This window comes from Strix uralensis, chromosome 1 (genome assembly GCF_047716275.1).
Source record: "Strix uralensis isolate ZFMK-TIS-50842 chromosome 1, bStrUra1, whole genome shotgun sequence".
In the NCBI taxonomy this organism is placed as follows: domain Eukaryota; kingdom Metazoa; phylum Chordata; class Aves; order Strigiformes; family Strigidae; genus Strix; species Strix uralensis.
Window position 1 is genome coordinate 23,002,516 of NC_133972.1, and position 20,206 is coordinate 23,022,721.

At 36.0% G+C, this 20,206-nt stretch overlaps 1 protein-coding gene across 9 annotated transcripts in view; it reads left to right on the plus strand.

The window, feature by feature from the left end:
* The window catches only part of LARS2 (leucyl-tRNA synthetase 2, mitochondrial), a 145,643-nt gene that overhangs the window by 81,184 nt on the left and 44,253 nt on the right, over nucleotides 1–20,206 (plus strand). For all 9 annotated transcript variants that reach the window (XM_074859389.1, XM_074859416.1, XM_074859408.1 and 6 more), the window contains 4 exons: nucleotides 472–561; nucleotides 4,712–4,855; nucleotides 16,546–16,653; nucleotides 18,125–18,284. In XM_074859389.1, coding sequence (XP_074715490.1) covers nucleotides 472–561; nucleotides 4,712–4,855; nucleotides 16,546–16,653; nucleotides 18,125–18,284 — 502 coding nt within the window. The remainder of the gene's footprint in view (nucleotides 1–471; nucleotides 562–4,711; nucleotides 4,856–16,545; nucleotides 16,654–18,124; nucleotides 18,285–20,206) is intronic.

Genomic DNA, 20,206 nt, shown 5'->3' on the forward strand with positions numbered 1-20,206 from the left:
AGCCAGCTCCCAGCTGCTTCTCAACAGCCGGCAGGCTCCGCTCCTGCCTTTCATTGCTGAGCAACAGAGGAAAAGGCAACCTGACTAACATGACTTCTTTGCTAGAGTCCTGCTTTTGTCTAGTTTTGCTGTTTCCCTGGTCAGGCAGCTGTTGGTCATTTCCACTTACTTTCTGTTCTTGTATCTGTCAGCATTGATCTTACAGGGTTCTTATATTCCATGTTAACAGGGAAACTTTTCTTTGCACATCAAACGCACACAAAGCACACCTTCTCTGGTTTTGAGTAAAGGTATCAGTCATTATAAACATTACACAATAGGGTTTTGTACATAAATGCATATATAAATAAACATTTCTGTTTTCTCTGTGTCATGTATTACACACCCCTGACTTAATTGTTTTAAGTTAAAACACTTCAAGAAAATACTAAGAATAGTTTCAGGAATTTTTATTTTATTTCATTTCTACAGGAAATAACCACTTGCTTACCAGAGTACTACAAATGGACACAATATCTCTTTCTTAAGCTTTTTGAAGCTGGGATGGTGTATCAAAAAGAGGTAGGTACAAACTTTGACCTTTATACTTTCCAAGTTTACTAATTCAAGTCACTCATGTCAGTGGTGCGTTTCGGGATCATCTGTTCACATTCATTAAGTGGATTATGCTCTATTGGTTTTAAATCACTGCAAAATAGAATAAATTTTATATATAACTGAATTGTATATGTAACTAAATTTTATATATAACTAACATGAATGGATATTGTAGCAAGTCAAATCAGAAATGTTTATTGTCAGTGATTTGCACTGCAGCACAGGATCAGAATATAGCTACTATTAGTTTATTTCATGGCTTTGATACAGAATTTTCTAGCTCTTAACTTCCCTCTTGTGAAAGCAAATAAGATAATGTGATCATTAGGAGTCTCTTCAGCAGTGAGATTATTTAACTGTATAACATTACTGTGATACTGTCTCAGAACTGATAGGATTGGATAGGATAATTGGAGATTATGTGCCTAACCGTCCAATTCCTGGATCCTATTTGTGATTTCTAAAACATGACATAAATATTAGATGCTATAAGACTATCACAGCTGTTTATCTGTTACCAGTACATTAAGAAATTATTTGCCTTATAATATTTTGTAAATAACATAGATCAGGATATCTGAAAAGGGAAGGGTTCAGTTAACTCTCAAGCAGGAGGTGAAACAAAGGTTTTAAATGAGCTTTCCCAAGAAATTTCTGTATAGACAAGGCAATGCAGGTCCAAAATACCTGAACAGCTGCACCTAAACAAAGCTGCAATTTAGTGAATGTTTCTAACTTAAAATGGAAACTAAGATTTCTTAAATATGCTTTGAGATTTCATTTGTATTCTACAGAAACCAGGAAAACCCATAGAATATAATGAGGGATGTACTCTTAATTATTCTCTGAACCCGGAGAAAGAGGTTGATGGTGAAAGGTAGCATTTGGAATGTCAGGGTGTTACTGAACTATGTCTCCTGTTTTCATAGGCAAGACGTATTCAGAGATCTTAAATGACAACCAGCAAAAAGATTCAATATTTGATATGTCCTAACATGCTAGATTTGGTTTGGGTTTTTTGTGGATTTTTTTTCTGTAATTATTTTCTGTGTTTGTAATTAAAAAAAATTAAGCCCCTAGCTTTCCCATAACAAACTTATTTTTATCTGTAAATTTTTTTGGTTGACGAGTGATCTGAAAAGCATGATGCTGCTTTGTTAGAAGCAGTAATAATAGACAGAACAAATTTTGCATGCAGGCTCCAAGTACTGTGGGATCCTGGAGCTACTTGGTAACAGTGATTGGATCTACTTCCCTCTTAAGAGTCAAGGATCAGTTTGAGAACTTTAATCAGCATCTGTCAACCTATAGGGGTTGTAATCTCTGGTGGATATGAACCAGTTGCTTTTTGGCAGGAAACGGATGGCAGAGAGAGCCCATAACCCCGGGACTTTTCAAACAGTCATATATACTTAAAGTTGTATTTATCCCATGTTGTCAGCATATCTGCAGTATATGTTAGGCAGTACTATTGCACAGCTTGAAGTCTTCTGCATTACAATTTCATTTTGGGTACAGGGAAATAATTCATAGCCTTTCTGTGGCAATAAGAATAATACATGTGGAGTGTTAGCCTAGTTAACACTCTGTTCCAGGAGTATGTGTGTCTGGCCAGAAATTACCCTGGTAGGGAGACACAGACTCAGTATGTCTGGGAGCTGCAATTACTGAGAATTAACAATGTCTGCCTGGGTGCTGCAGCATCTTTATTCACTGTAGCAAAATCCTCTCTCTTCCTGCAATACTGATGTAGTCAATACACTGTAGAAGTTATTGACCTGGCCAGGTGTGGGTGTCTTATTGATGTTGAGATTAATAGCTGCCTAGACTCTACTGTTTTGACTAGATATCTGTAGACTGTAGTAGAACCATAAACACCATACTTGGAGGTAGATATTTATGCTATAGATACCCAAAGTTAGAGGAGATGAATCCTATCTTAAAAGCATATGGTCTACATTGGCGTAGTGAGGAGATCTAAATAATTGCTGTTCTCTATACACCTTTGCACTGTGCTCTCTTTGTGTAGGTGACATTTAGCAGCTTCCTGGGGCCATAGTTTCAGAGGCTGTCATTGTCAAGTAGTTGCCTGTGTGAGGTACAAATAGGAACTAAGGATTTAATTTAATATCCAGGTTCTGTATATTAGTCAAAAGGCTGGAAGAGATGGAAGGAACAAAATGCAACTTTAAAAATTCACAGACAAGACTTTTCAGCTACAGATTTCTTAAATGCATATTTGTTTTATGTTTTACATGATTTATTTAGATAAATCTCGTTATGAATCATGATAATATGGTATACTAGATAATTATACTCATATAAATAATTTCAGTTATCTTCTAAAATTTTCATCATAAATTTGATGCAGTATCATCAAAATAGAAACAGTATTTTTTCTAAACTTTGAGTCATAGCCAGTTGAATACAAGCATATGCTAATACTGCTATATGCAAGTGGCATTTTATTGCTTCTTAATATTATCTGATTTATGTCTCATTAGGTGTTATTTTAACTTTGTAGTGGTGTGGGTTTTTTTCCAGAACTTTATAAATTAAAAGATCATTACTTTAGAGCCAACTTCATAATGTGTTGTATCATTACTGAAGAAGTCGTGTGTTCTGAAAGTCTAGAAAATAATCTGTAATAGTGCAATATATTGATTGCTTTTAATTTCTCCAATGAATTTTCAGGAGCCTTTTATAAAAACCAGTGTGGTGTTATTGGTAGGTAACAGGTAAAAGTTAGACAAAGTCCAAAAAGTTTAAATTCCAGTGACATACTGAATTCACACAAGCTTCATTTGAAGGTGAGGTTTTTTATCAAAGAATGACTTTCATTTCACTATAATAAATTTTGTATAAATCAATGTAGGTAATCAGACTTTGTGCGCATCACACACATACACCACACACTGATAACAAAACCAGCAACAGTATTCCTAAGGAAGAGGATCCATGCATCTGTCTTTCTGCTATCCTCACTAAAAGATTTGTAAAATGGTTGTGGTATTTACTGTTTCTAAGAAATGTAGCATATTTAAAACTAAGCAATATCAGTTGCTTGGAAACTGGGGCATTTTAGAAGGTGATCAGTGATAGATAAAAAGTGTGTAATATGAGGACAATGATTAGTTTTTAGATTGAGATACTAAGTCCTCCCCATACCCAAAGAATGCATTTGAAATTTTCAAATAATGTTTAATGTATTAGAACGCTATGGAGCTGCAGCTATTGTTTTTCAGTCAGGCTGATTTAGCTTTGATTTAGCTCAAATACTAAATAACACTAAATGTAATGGATTACTCTTATCTCTTTGATTTTTTTTTTTTTTTCTTTGTGTTCATTTTTTCAAGTCAGTGTCTAGCATTGAATACCACTTCTGGAATGATCACTAGGATTCTTTTGTGGTCTTAGATCTTTTATGATGAATGATCAGCTAAATTGTTCAACGCTGGGTGGGGGGGTGAGTTTGATTTTTGCTTGCTCCGCTGTATGTTGTCTGGTATTTCAGTTAGCCCTCAAAAAACACGGTTTGTAGAGTTGAACACCAACATTTATTTTGCTTTAAATTTCTTTAATGTATTTGTATTGATAAGGAAAGGTGATTCCAAAAGTAATTCATGCAGTTAACAGAAGTTATGTGCAGATAATACCAGCTCTTTCACTTGAAATATAGTTGATCAGTATAATACTACTTTGTGATTCTGCCCTCTCAAGTTGGAGCTCCTCAGTTATTCATCCCCTTCAGTCTGACTTGATGCTTTTGGATTAGTGGTGGACAGCTTGTAAGCATCAGCCTATGTAGTTTGCGGTATAGCCAATTGGGACACTTACCTATTTAGTATTCAAGTGTCAGCCTATCCCCCTAGCATGATTAATCAAGGCAAATGCTGCCAACTGCATTCTTGGGGGTTCTGAGTTCTGAGAAGATGAATATTCAAAATATCTTCAGTTGAGTCCATGCTGCTGATTCAAATGGATGTTATAAAAACATAGAAAACTCAGGGGCCCAAGGAATGTTTCTGGATAATTCCTTTCATGTCTGAAAAGTAAGATTCTGGTTTTGAAATAGCTGCTAAAAATATTTTTTCTTCCTGCAACCTTTTTTTAGGCCTTGGTTAACTGGGATCCAGTGGATCAGACTGTTCTAGCTAACGAACAGGTGGATGACAATGGTTGTTCATGGCGTTCAGGAGCAAAAGTGGAACAGAAATACCTCAAACAGTGGTTTATCAAAACGACTGCTTATGCAAAGGTATGAGAATACAGTTTTTTGAAATTATGGTAGCACTTAAAAGAGGTGACTTTTCATCCAGAAATACTCATAGAGCTGAATGTGGTCTTTTATATATGCATGTTTGTGTAATACATGATTATATAATAATATATGTGATCTATCCCTGTGTATGTGTGCGTATAAAAATTATTACCCCTGAAATCTTTCTCTTCACATCTTTAAGAATTCTAAGTAATTGGTGTGGGATTAAATTCTGAAGAAATCAAAAAGCATAAATTAGAGGTGAATGAATTAATTTTGCATTCACACGTTGTCATCCCATATTTACCATCAAGTACTTTTCTGCATATTTTGGGTGTACAGCTGTGCAATCTTTTGAACTAGAAACTTGTTTGCCTAGTCAACCTGTTGGACTTAGGAGCATGGTCTAAGCAGTGGAGTACAGTGTGTCACCTATCATTCATTTCCACATGTGTCTGAACTATAGTTCTTTATGATTAACTGCTCTTTATTGAAGATTCATCTGGGCCTTCTGTTTTACTTCATGCTCTACTCAGTTATCTGTAATTTTTAAAAAAAATTTCAAGTTATTTAAATATCCTTTTTTGTTATGAGCTCAAATTTAGATTGTGATGGGACAGCATAGCTTCCACATCTAGGAATTCTTCAACAAAATTTCTGGCTTTATGTTCTCTGAGATGAAAGTATTGACTTCCTGTTTTGTCTGGGTGAACTTTTTATTTCATCCAAGTGTTCTGTGTATTGAGACTTCAAGAACAGATTGAGAATGTTATTGCCAAGAAAATATTAAAAATTCATCTTTGACCCATTTGCTGAGCCTCAGATTCAAGAGACCAAATTTCCACGATCATCCAGGGAGAAGAAACCCAGTTCTCACTCTAGGTCCATTCATAATAAAGAGAAGAACTTTAGATATCCTGCTGATGCTTTGGTTCGTCATACACAGAGAGAGAGTACTTGAGATGCATGCTTTCTGATTGTGCTGCCTATTCTGGCAGGAAAGAGGGAACATTTGCTATAACTGAAGGAAAAATGGAGCATGTCTGCACAATCACAAAATTATTACAATGTTGTGAGCTTTTTCTTGGTGCTCTTGTCACCAGATTTCATGATCACCTTTGTGATATTTCAGGGTCTGCCCCAACTCACTGTTTCCCTCAGTTTGAAGCCGGAGTTTCACTAGAGTTTCTGCCTTTACTGATGCATCTTTTGTCTACTGTCTTTATAAAGACTGTAGGAAATAATGACTGGTATTTCTGGGCTGTATCCATGCTTGCACCAAATCACTGTTTACTTATCTCCCTCTAAAAGGAGTGAATCAGCCTTAAATTTTTACTCATAAAGACCAAAAACAAGACTGAAGAGCTTGTCACTAACCCTGAAAACACCATTGGCTTACGGGTTTATTACTTCTTGCTCACCATTCACCCTCCTCTAGGGAGGAAGATTTATCTTTTGTCTTTAGTCTCTGACCTAAGAAATGTCATTACAGGAAAGACATCAGCTCTTGCAATGATCACATCTCCCACATGTCATTCTCCAGTAAGTAGGCTCAGCTGATGACAAGAAGGAACTTCAGTCTCCACAAAATCCCCTCATCTTCCCCCCAAAGATGTCACCTCAGGAGGCTACCACATCCCCTGCCTACATGAAGGGCAAAAGTGCAAACAACCCCATGTTCTTGAACATCTTAATGGCATCATGAATGAGAGCTGCTGCTTCTTTTCATTTGGGGATGAATGTTTATATCAACTACAAAACCTTTATGCATTACTACAGAGGACAGTTGAGTACTCTACAGATCTCTGAAAAGATTTCCCCAGGTTTTGTTCTGTGCATGACTGATATTCTGTAGGGTCTATGCTAGCTGGTACAACCAGGTCGATGAATGATGCCATACTGCTCCCAGCTCAAGTGCTTTGGCAAGCATTACCTTCATGTGCTCCCACTTCTTGTACAGTGACAGATGCTACCAAGTATCAGCAGGTGGTTTGGATTTTCCTTTTTACTCACCCTCCACTGACTCCCGTTTTTGTTGCTGTGGTTCTGGCACATTTTAAACAGTCTCGATCTGCTTCTTTTGGCAAGGGCTCTAAACATTTGGTTGTAGAGGGGGTGAAAAAATTACTTTTTTTTTTTCCCAAACCTTCAGATAAGAATAGCAGGTTACCAGGCTCTGCTATTTTAAGTCCAATATCTGATATTAGATGGATTTCATGCTTTGGAAAATTAAGATAAATAAATTCCCTTTTTTGGTACTTATTTTTTTCTTTCAAGTTGCAAGAGGCTAGATAACATAGCATGTTGTGTCTTACTTCCTGAAGAAGACTGTTTTGGCCATACAGCTCTGAATGGCCCATGAACCACAAGCTGCAATTGAAGATTGTCCATCAGAGGGTGACTGTCTCTGAGCTAACACTGGCCAAGTACTTCAACCTCTTAGAGACTCTGTGCCTACACTGACATAACCAGGGTGCTTCACAATAGCATTTTGACAGAAGCCAAATTACAGATCTTAAATGATACAACTTTGGCTCCTCTTTCTGAATATTTTGACTAATTATCCGCAAAACTCAACTTTGCACACATTTCTTCATTCCTTACAGCAGTCATACCAGTACTTTTCAAGGAGTGGTAAGAGACATGAGTCCTTCCTTCTAAATCTGTTTCTTTTGTACACTTTTTCTTAGGATTCAGGCTGTTGACAGTTGATCTGAATCCATATCATCCTAAATAGTGTAGTGTTGAACACCATGGTTACAGCAATCACTCTTCCTAGCCTATTCCTCAAGCCTTCTTCCCCATCTCTTTTCAAAAGCCCTTGCCAGGACACTGGGCTTTATTGAGAGGGAGACGTTCATTTACCTTTATCATTTACAGAGCCTTTCATCTTGGAGCAGAGGATCCAGATTTTACAGAGCTAGTCCTAGTAAGTGTGGAGGATAATGACAACCCTAACTTTAAGAAGCTAAAGATCTTTAATCACTAATATGATTGTAGGATGATAACAGTAGTGGTGATAATACCTTCACTTCAGCAGGGTGAGTTACTTCATATCTCTTGATCTTGAAGACACTTATTTCCATAAAGAGATTTTCCTGGCTTACATCATGGACCAGAACCTCTACCAGTACAACTTCCTTTTCTTGAAAGTCTTTGCTGTTCAGAGACTTCAGATATTTGTGCTTCTAACAATAAATGAGTATAACAATTAAGTTCTTTATGGATCTCACTTCTTCTCTTTTTCTTCAGTTGTTTGAGGCTCCCCATGAATCTGTGTATAGTGCCTTCTATGCAGTTACTTTCAGGCACCTGAAGGCTGCAGTAGTAGACAGCATTTTTATCCAAGCTGGCCTTAGATGGTGAAGGTTACTTATGGTACTTCATGTGCCAGACTCCTGTAAATGGGAAGTCTGAGAGGTCATTATAAAAATTATCCTCAATGGGACTGGAGATTTCAAATCCATGGTCAACTTTTATTGCATTAAAAAAACAATAAAAGTAGAAGTTTGACCTTCTAGAACTTGTCTGGCCCTGAGGTCTTTACTCCCCATTTCTGAGTCAGTTGCCTGTTGAACATCTTTTGTCCAGTTCTGCTTCTTTTGAAGGTGTCCAGAAGGTTAAGGCAAGGTGGTGCCGGATTAGCGTGGCCAAAATCATTCTGATTCGAACAAAGATCTACGTTTTCTGTCAGTATAGAGTAGCTTTTAGGTCTTTGAGCCATCTGCCAGAATTTGTATCAGAACACACCTGGTCCTCTATGTCCTGTATCTCACAGCTTGAACAAGTTCATGGGCGCAGGGCAGATTTATTCCTTCCTTGTATGAGATGTTCTTACTAGGTTTGGAAAGAGGTAGAGAGCTACGTGGTTCAGGCTTTCAGTGAGTTGTATGGCTAGATTTCTGTTATCCACTGAAGTTTCACTACTTCTTATTTTTAAATTAAAAAATGGGATGCAATAAGAGGTTATCTGATAGTAATTTAATCCTTGCACCTTTTGGGGAAGATTTGTATTTTTTTCCCTTTTTGGCTACTTTAAGACTGTTAGTATTCTTTAAGTGTGTTCTACTTGTCCCACTCATCTTTCTCCATTGAGGCCTTAATCTGGTTTTGGTATCTCATGGGGAAAGCCATTTGCTTCTGGTCACCTTTTGCTTGCACCTTCAGTGGTGACTATTATTTCTTCTGAAAAATTTACAGAAATTCAAGACCAAATGTCAGAAAGCTCCACCTTCCTTGTCCTTCTTCTGCAACAAGGCTCCCTGCAAATCTGTTCCCTATTCCTTCCAGAAGTTATCTCTGAGTTTTCTTGAAGTTATCCCTGAGTTTCCTTTAAGTTGACGTAGTGGGAAAGCATGTTGAAATAAAGCTTTATATCTGGTAAGTAACTCCTTTCCTGTGTGGCTTAGAGGAAAATGTAAGTCTTTATTTCAGAACTATGTTTTGTAGACAAGGTTCCATTTAAAATACCTTTAATGAATCTGCTATCCCTTAGTTCTTCATTACCAGCTAGCAATAATTGCTGAATATATACGTATACAACTTATCTTCTACTTGGAACATCAACAAATTGTTTTGTTGTAACTATTCAACCTATTTATACTGCATATTGATGATCTTTCTAGTCATCTGTGTTCTTCTGTTTCACCCATTTATCATTTTGTTTTCTCCTGTATCTCACAACCTTAATAAAAATAAATGCTAGTAAGGGTAATCTTCATCTGTAATACTTAAATTACTAATCAAATAGCAACAAGGAGTTACATGATCAGTAATGGACTGTGAAGTCATCTGCTGTGTTTCAGGAGTCAGTGTTTCATTCCTACACCCACTATTCTTTGGATTTCAGTTGTGTCCAGAGCAATCATCTTCTGTGGATTTGCTTTGATTTCTTTATTGTTACTGCACCAGCTCATAGTCCTTTCTTGAAATAAAAAGCACAAACAAACGAAGCCGTGTTGGCTCACATGGCAATTTACCATTGGCAGTGAATATTTTTCAAAGAGCAAAAATATTGACCATGCTTTAAACGCTTAGCAAAAAGCATTTTGGTTATGTAAAGTAATAAAGTAATCATGACCCATTTTTTAAACTGTGAAGTACATGTGAAACGGTCTAGCAGCTTTTATGGATTTTTAAAGAACGTTTTAATTGTAATTTTTCTTTTGACAGATTTCTTTGATAAAAATATAATGCTTTAACTGATGGCATTATTATTCAAATTGTTGTCTGTGCATTTAAGATGTTTAAGCTAAAACATTTAGTTGCTATGGTTACCCAGCTGAATCTGTAGGCAGATTCATTGGAAAAAATCTATCTGTAAATGTTAGTATTTTCTGTCTGTACCTGTAAATTGCTATTATGGTTTTTTATGTACAGTCAATGAGTCCTCAAATCAGAATCTGTAAGGTTAGTCTTTGCATAGTCCCTGTTCTAACTAAATTAATTTTATACATTTTTTTCATATTTTACGTTTCAAAAATCATCCAAATAACTGGAAAATTATTTTGTTCAAAAAAAGCTTAAATAGAAGCAACTTTGAAACTTCAAGTTTTGCCTTAAATCATCTCCCTTTTTTGCACAGCAATAAGAATATATGTTTAATTTAAATACTGGGGAAAGTGACAGGGCCTACAAAATTCTGCCACTCTAATTTGTAGTTGCCATGCAGATTAGTGGTACTTCTTAGTTGTTTATTTGGGGGGCGGTTTTGTACAGGTATTTAGAGACAAATCCTTCTCATATTCCGTGGAGTGCAGGAACTTAGACGTTTAGTATGGTGCTGAGTCTGTGAAGGGAAAACGACAAACAATCTAGCAGTTCTTCTCCATCTTTCCTCTGGGTTTGTGCTGCATCTGACAGTCCCTTTGTCTGGTCTGAATAGATTTGGAATTTCACGTAATCATATTTTGCTTGATTTTTTTATTTTCTATTTTATTTCTGAGCTATTAAGCTGAATGGTAATGAAATGTAATGAAACTGAAGTACTGCATTTTAGGATGTTAAGAGTCTTGACAGTTCTTTGGATTTCATAGCATGAGGTAATGCCTCATCATTGAGGAGAATTGAAATGCTGGCTCTTTAGTTTTGCATGCTTTATGTGTGATTTTTTCACTTCCCACACTTGGGGTCTAACTTATAGTTGTGTTCTTCCAACAGAATGGGTCTGATAAACCTCGCTTTGAAACTCTTCCTCTTGAGTCAGGCTGAGAGCTCTCTCCTGGACAGGGACCAAGAGCATTGTCTCCACAGCTTGCTTAGCACTTCATTAATAAAAAAATGACACCAGTTTTGTCAGCTTGGCAAGACATAAAATTGTTCGTGGATATCCAGACCAGGCTGATCTCCTCTTAGTTTAAATGCAGCGTCTCATTTGATGCTGCAGCAGTATAAATTTAAGTTCCTGTTGGTGTAAGATTAATCAAAACAGTGAATGCTCAGTACTACTAAAAATGATAACAAAGGTTTTAAAGATATTTTATATTTATGGAATCAATTACTCATTTATCCCAAAGATATGCCTCATTATATTTGAAAGGGTATATCTTCTCTTTGGTAATTGCTACAATGAGAACAGCTCTGGAGAGCAAATCTGGAGAACACTGGCTTTACTTTTTGCTTTTGAGGAATCATTTCTTTGCCTCAGTTCTGCATAATCAAACCAGAGGTGTTTGTTGACCATAAATTATAGCGTAAGAAAGGGGAAAACTGGTGACAGTTCAGACATCTATGAGAACGAATTTGAAGTATACACAGTATCTGTGTTACTGCTCCATTTTAGTGTATGTTTTCAGTATACTTCACACATGGGAAATAGGAGTCAAGAGTGACCTACAATACTACAGGCAGAAACTACTGAAGGTAAAAAAAACAAAGCAAGAAGAGATTAAATACCAGCAGAAGCTGTACTGCATAATCACAGTTGGAACTGTGCAACAAAGTGCAAAATAAAACAGTGGGCAGCCTAACTTCAGTTTCGTGTACCTTAGTTAATATATTAAGTTGTATTATATGATTTCATGTAATCGCTAGTTTACATTTGGTTAATCTTTTGGGAGCTTGGTCAAATAAAATGAAGAATTTCGTTTTAATCCAAACAGATCTTGATATTTCGTTGACTCTTCCTCAGAAGCAAAGCTTCTTAATTTTATTTTAATTTATTAGAAGACAATTTTATTTTTCTAATGAATTTAATGCTTTTGAAATAAAACCTTTTGCTGACCTTTTTATTTTAGTCTTGTTATGTTGCAAATTTGACAAACTTCATTAAAGTGTCTTCATTGAAAAAAGAGTAAACATTTGGCTTTATAGCCAAATACTCTAAGTATGAAATTAGTGACAGTCATTGATCATACTAAAAACTTTAGTTCCTGAAGTCAGAGACTCAATTTTTTAGGTGCTCAGCAGAATCCTCCCTCTTTGAACTTTGAGCAGGGGGACTTTTGGAGTTGAGATACTCATGGGAAATTGTAAAGCACTTCTGTTCTTTGATTTTATGGACCTTTTTTTGTCTGAAGATTGCTAAACTGAAGTTCTGTTTCTCTATGAATATTCAACAGACTAAACAGCTGGATATGTGAGATCAGTTTTCCACTTTCAAATGCTTTACTTTTAGTTTCAGATTTGGTCATCGTTGTCTGATGAATTTTCAACAAACTCATCTTGATTTTGTGACTCTCTGATTATCTGAGCTGGTTGACTTTCATATTCTAGCTATGTCAGAATTTTCTAGATGTTCTGAAAGAGTAAAGCAGTCCTGTGAAACATCAGTTTACCCTGAGTCTTCAACTTCTCCAGCACTTAAGTCAAACTTTTCCTAAAGGTGTAAGAGCCTTGAAGTCATTCTCATTCCTGAATGTAGCTTTGATTTCTTTAACTTTTTCCTGACCCTGTCGGTCTTTAGATCTGGAAGACTGCCAAAATGTATTTACGCTTTACCTTGACTTGTGTTTAATTAAGATGGGAGTAATTTCTCCTGTAATTAAACATACACATTTGAAGTTTTCTTGTCTCTTCCCAAGCCATGAAAAATGAAAGTAGAAACACTCTACCTAATGTTTCCAAGTTTCTCACTATTAAGTCGTCATCAGAAACTTGAAAATGGAGTTTATTTGATGAGCTTATCACTCTCTGTTTAGTGGATTGTAGTGCTGCTGTTGTTCTTTGTCCCTTGCAGAGTCCAACATGGTTTTACTTTTATTTGCCTATGTGCTGGCAATCTTCTTGTTGATTGTCTTTTCTGTGTTACCTAGTTAACAAACTTGTGGCACAGATGACAAGGAGTTATGTACATGCCTTTAAGTGTCAAATTTTTTGATTAAGGAATCATATCAGTAATTGCAAAATAATAATTGGAGCAGAATTCATGGGACTAATTTAATGATTCAGAAGATGTTTCACCAAATATGGTAGTGATTTTAAAAAAGAACATGGAAGCAAAATCCATGGAGTTAAATATTAAATTTTCAAACACTAGGTTATAATATTCAGGAGTTTCTATGCTAGCATTGGTCAGCTTCAATTCAGGAGTTTTGTATACCCAAACAGGCTACATGTAACTTTTAAAAATTGGTAATAGTTTTAACATACATTTACAGATTTATGATTTTGCAGGGTGTGGTGCAATTGGATTTGAAAACAACAAGTTTTTCAAAAAGGTTTCCCTTAAGCAGTTTTTTAAAACCTCCTGATTTGCATGGATTAATTTTGAATGTACAAGTGGATTCATGTGTGTAAGAATTAATGTGTTTTTCTACTTTCCTGTTAGTGAGTATCCTAGGTTAATTTACCATCCAGAAACTTATTAACGTGCTAGCAGTATACATACTGTATATTTTTTGTCTCTGTAACACTGCGTTAAGTGTTTGTGTTTTGCATGTTGTTCATTTTCTACTTCACCTGCTATTTGTAGCCTTGACAGGAAACCAAAATAGTGTGTTGAGTACAAAAACCACAGAGTCATAATTCCATATTTAAAATTTTTTAAGATTTTTCTGGTTGTGTTTTTTTTTATCATGCTATACTACTGCTCGTGTGCATATTAAGATGTGATGGGTTTGTGTTTGCAAACTGCTAGGCTGTGCCATCATGCAGAATAAGTTTTATTATCTTCATTCAGCTGGAGCTAATTGGGCTCTTACTGTATTTAGCTGCATTAAGCAATTGCATTATCAAGAGAAGTATTGGGCTAAGTCAAACTGTAGCCTATAGCTCCTAATAAGGCCAACTAACTAGAGTTAAAATCATTATCACACACACATTAAGAATCTTGATATATTAATCCTGCAGTGAAAAAAAAATCTAGAAAGTTTTGCTGGCAAGACTGTACAGACTGTACAGTTTCAGTAGAGCACATGCACATTTAGCTACTTCTGCCAGCAAAATGTAACGTAGAGTAGGATGGATATCTAAGCAGGAGAATTTATAAAAATATGCTAATGCGTCCAGCCAGTTCTGTGTGTATTGGCACAATTTCTTTCTTTCTAAAATGCACAAAATTCCTACAAAGAATGTATCCAAATATTGTACATGTATATCTCTGTATCTATATATATCTCCAGTTACTCGTTATTCGTTAGTAGGTGTATATGTACATGGATTATTCATGGCAGATAAAGCTCAGATGTCTCTGGAACACTAAAATTAATGAGAATAATGAAAATTTTGAATTCTCTGTGATATAGTATACTTGCAATTGTGACCTAAAACTGATTAAAGTTAAAAACCTTCCAAAACCTTACCATTCTTTTATTTATAAATCATTAGAAAATTAATTTGATTTTTAAGGATGTAGAAAGTAGTAATAATCCCAATTGGTGGTGTAATATGATTTATGAAGGAGATGCCCTTTGTTGTATTTTGAGTGATAGATATACAACAGAGTATATCTAGAAAGTAATTCTTATAACATCTTCTGTGCATCTGACTTTGAAAATATTTAAGAATGTAGTTAAAACACAACAGTTGAAAAAGAATGAATTGTATATTCACTAATTATCTAACTACCCACTATTTAATTTAAGAAGCACATAGTAGCTAATGTCTATCCTTGCAGGTTGTTAGCGATTAAGGAGATAATAAAGAGCTTGCACATTTGATGTTGGGAATCACAGCTGAAGGAAAAATTACTCAACATGTTGCCTTATTCTTAGAGTTTAACTCTAATTGTTCAGCATATCCACCATCTGTCTGAGTGACTCATGCCTCTGGCTTTACTTCTGCTAAAGTAAAGATTCTGGACAGTCGGAGTATTCTTAACAAAAATGTGAAGTGTTATGAAGTGAAAAATGAGATGAGCTTTGAGTTATGCATCCCTTTGTACATCTCCTTTACTTTTTTATATATGTTGTTTATTAAAAACATACTGTTCAAATCGTGTAGACAAATGTTAGTTGACTTGAAATAGTCTGCTATGCTTTCATGCCACACATCAGAAAGCACGTAAATACATGGATATATCTGTTGCTGAGTATAAATATACATAAAAGTTACAGGTTGGCGGTTGGACATTATGGCTAATGAAGGAGCCAACACTTAATTTCTTCTCTGCTGCTTAATATAGAATCATAGAATCATTTAGGTTGGAAAGGGGCCTTAAGATCATCAAGTCCAACCATAAACCTAACACTGCCAAGTCCACCCGAAAACCATGTCCCTAAGTGCTGTGTCTACACATCTTTTAAATACCTCCAGGGATGGTGACTCTACCACTTCCCTGGGCAGCCTGTTCCAATGCTTGACAACCCTTTCTGTGAAGAATTTTTGCCTAATATCCCATCTAAACTTCCCCTGGTTCAACTTGAGGTCGTTTCCTCTTGTCCTATCACTTGTTGCTTAGGAAAAGAGACCAACATCCACCTTGCTACAACCTCCTTTCAGATAGTTGTAGAGAGCCATAAGGTCTCCCCTCAGCCTCCTTTTCTCCAGGCTAAACAACCCCAGTTCCCTCAGTCACTCCTCATAGGACTTGTTCTCTAGACCCTTAACCAGCTTTATTGCTGGTTGCTTATAATAATTATATTATTATAATATTATTATATGTATTTTCAATTTAATATGAGCCCTTATTATTATGATTTGGGTGGGTTTTTTTACAGGACAATATCACCTAAAGATTCCACTCAATTTTGCAGTCTGTTGTGCTTGGTAAAATATCATTATGAAATACAAAAAATACACAGGCAACTGGAAAGTCTTATTTTGCCATTTTAAGTCAGACCTTGAAAATTTTAGGACATGTAAATGTCTTTTGTCTGACTGCCATCTCCAGGCTATTATCTAGAACAACTAATCCAATGTTGGCTTCATACCTGCAAGCACATCTATGTATCTGTAGTCTTGTTCTGCTCATTAGGTCACTTACACTTCCCACAAGTTACACCCATTGGTGTATTTTTTGTGTTTGTTTTCATCTAAGGGTTTTGTTCTGTGTTTAAGGTTTAGTCCATTCAAAAGGAAGGCTTGTTTTAATAACAGCAGGGTCTCTGTTGGAAACAACATACCTCCGGCTTGCGCCATGTTAATTCTGTTCTCAGAGATGAATTTGAGGCACCAGTAGTATAAAAACACCTCTTCCTATGTTTTTACCAGCACTTTATCATTTTGCTGTTAGTTATAATTAAACCCGTAGTCTTAATCTGTATGCTTACAATAGCTGAATGTCCTAATTCTTTCTTTTATTGCATCAGGCTATGTTTCATGCTTTGTCCGATCTCCCTGAGTGGTACGGTATAAAAGAAATGCAAGCAAATTGGATAGGTGACTGTGTTGGATGCTCTCTTGACTTCTTGCTAAAGGTAGGTCAGAAACTTCAATGCTGCTGTCTTTGTTGGGCTAACCACAACCCCTGAAATGTGTGATGGGAATGGATTTTCAGATCTAAAAGTCTTAAAACCTACTAAAAGAGATTATTATATGTTCATGCCCAGACCAGCACAGATTCCCGAAAACCGCTGTGGGTTGAAGAAATACTCCCTGCTGTACTCCTTAGGAAAGGGTTTGTGTGTTCAAGGGCAATATCAGATGCAAATTGGCTGTGTGTATTTATGTCAAAATACATGCCAGCTAATAAGCATTCCTGAAAGCCAGGACGTTTAGGGGAGCGGTGCCAAGAGCAGTATCAAGTGGCACTGCACAAGTCAGCTAGGATCTAGCTGAGCTTGCTCCTCTCTGCACAGCACCTTCTCTGTCAGCCCCACGCTGACCTCAGGCAAGCCACTTTACTTACATTTGTTCATTATTTCATTTACTACAAACAATAATTAAAATAATGAAAACCACACAATTAGGTAGTAATGGACCTACAGAGAAGTCTATATAGAAAGAAAGGAGAGGAAGGAAACAGAAACTTCAAGAAAATTATGATTATCTACAGAAAGACTTCAGATTTTCCCCATTTGTCTCAAGATGCAGAAGGCTTCTTGAATACAGTAGAGATTTTCGGAGACCCTGATGGAATTTCAACCCTTGTGCTTCAAAGCTTTATTCTGCTTATTTACTCTGGTCTTCTATTTTAAAATACGGAATTTTTGGAAACTTCAAATTCAGACAGCTTAAACTTTCTTAATACCTCTGAACTGCACACTGCTATAAGGTGCATTTTTGTATTGAAGTTGTTTTTATCAATTGTTTCTGAAAATGTATATCAATGCCTGTTGTAGAAAACTCTCCTTCTAAGACCCCCCTACACTCTACAGTTAATTGACCTAAAATATAAAGCCTGTTGATAGTGCCAGGTGGTAATTCTTAAGCACTCTTCTAAGTTTATTACTCATATTTTATGTCCAGTTGTTTGAATGTTGTGCCACTTTTTATTATTTTATTCCTGTACGTAAGTTGTAGCATTGACTTCATCAGAGAAGTGTAGTGGAAAGCCTGGTAGCTGAGAAAATCTTAAATTCTCTTTAGATTTCAGAGATAACATCTCATTTCTGTTTCTTGGAAACAGGGCATGCATATTAAAAGTGAATAGAAGGATTCCAGGTTACTTAATCTAGATCAGTAGCACAATGTAATATTACATACGGTTTTAGGAATTTTTGTCAATGGATATATTTCGATAAACTGAGACAAGACAGTAAAGCAACTTTTTCAAGGTCTTAAAAGTAAATTTTGTCAAGGTTTGATTCTGGAAACTCCCTATAGTGGGAATGTATCTGGTTTTGATATTTAGAACTGTATTTCTACAGGGTGATGTAAATTTGTTAGCTGCGTAAAGGAATCTAAAACCACTGCATTTCCAGTGAGAATTTTTCTGCTCTTTTCCAGGTTAATGGTAAAGTAACAGAAGAGAAGCTAGCAGCTTACACCTATACTCCTGAAGCCATTTATGGAGCTTCCCATTTATATATTTTACCGACTCACAGACTGCTGCATGGGAATAGCAGTCTCAAGGAAGTCTTTCAGAGGGAGTTCATCCCAGGGAAAGGTGATATTTTTCTCATACTGTATTTTGTTGTAGAAGAGTAACAATTTTAGAGAATGATATTCAGAATGTGTGTCAAGCTGAGCAGGAGCTGTTCCTGTTGAGAGGAAACAGGTCTTTTGATTCTTGTCAAACAGTATCACATCAGCCTGTCCTGGCTTCAGATGTGGTAAGACCAGCTATGTTAGAGTTCTTCCTTTTATCATGGCTGTAACACTTCACAGTGTATAAAAGCAGTGGAACAGACTCTTGTTTTCTCATGTACCAGAAGTGAATAGTCCAACTCTGGCTATGTCAGCCCATTGGAAAATCTCATGGCTATACGGTAATTTGTCATTAGCACAAAGACAGCAGAGCCAGCTCTTGCACCAGCCATGATATCTTCCTGTCAGAGGAAATCTAAGGAGGACAATAGATGACTAATACATAGCAAAGTAGATCACTGATAGATAGCAAAATAATACTCTGCTGTGCAGATCCTTGGTTAATACAGGACTCTAATGGAGTAAATTCAGAGTCTCCCCATGGCAGGCCATGGCTTGTACAGAGCATGTGAATAAGTGGAGTTCTTCACTTGGTGTTAACTGGTTTCCTGAAGGTTCCTACCACCAATTCTGCCTGTATTTAGCATACCTGGCCTACTATTTTTTTGTTGTTTGGAAAACCTGAAAATTACGAGAGTAAATACAATGTATACTGAACATTTTTGTTTCCACTTCAGGCTGGTGTTCAATATTTATTGTTTTTCCTCACTGGTAAAGATGAGGCTTCATTGTCTATATAACATCTGATGTCAACAGCAATGAAGCAGGAGTCTTGTGGGAAATTGTGATGTTGCACAGGAACTACTTTATTTTTAAGTGCTTCATTTCTATAACCTTAAAAAAGTTTGCTTGCTAGCAGAAAAAAGTGGACCCTGAATGTGTTGAGTATGTAGAGCTCTTGTCTTGGAGCTGAGCAAAGCTTGGAAAATTTTTGTTAAGGAACAAAGGAACAAGTTTGCAGTTCTTACAGTTCAGCCAAATCAAAGCACTAACTGCAGAAACGCATATCCATGTATGTGCTTGTATCTTTGTTGGATCTTGTGCCTTAAGCCAAACTACACAAGTGCAAAATGTGTTTTTAATAAGGACAACAGTATATTTTTTTATATCGTTTTTATGTGGAAATACTTGGAAAAGCTTTTTTGTGTCTCTTAACAATAAGCTTTACCTTTTGGTTGAGCTAAATTAAGAAACACTCATTTGGAATAATAACAGCCATAAGTCCTTGAAAAAGAGGCACAATTCCAGAATCGTAGCTCTGCTATTGTGTATTCCTGCTACTTTTAAATATACTTATATGCATTCTTCAGTTGAAATTAGCAGATATTTCTTACTATTTCTTGAGCATTTCAAAGGCACAGACTGGTATTTTCCAAAGAAGAGAACATAAAGGAGAGGGATTTCTACATGGGCTTTCAGATTTGCATTTCAGGACTTTCAGATTTGCATTTCAGCCACGGTACATATGGAGGGCAAACAATGGCATTTAATTAAAAAGAAATTTTGGATGGCATTGAATAGACCATATTTTCACATTCACCAAGATTAAAAAAAAAAAAAAATCACCAGTAACATTAACATTTTAATTTAATTCTTTGTAATTGTTTCCTTTTCAACAGAGATAGTCTTGTAACTCCCTTTCTTCACTGTGTTGTCATTTAAATAATTAAGAGGTTATGTTTTTATGTTTTCTAGGAGAGAAAAAAACACAACTGTTGTATCGGAAAGTAGTTTAAAGTTTCAATAGCTTTACTCTCGGAGTACAGCTCTGTATTTTAGGCTATTATTATTTAAATAGAGGTGAGCAACCAGTTTCCAAACATTCCATTTTTTAGCCTAGAAAAATTTATGTTAATTTAGAACCTGGGGTAAGTCTTCTAG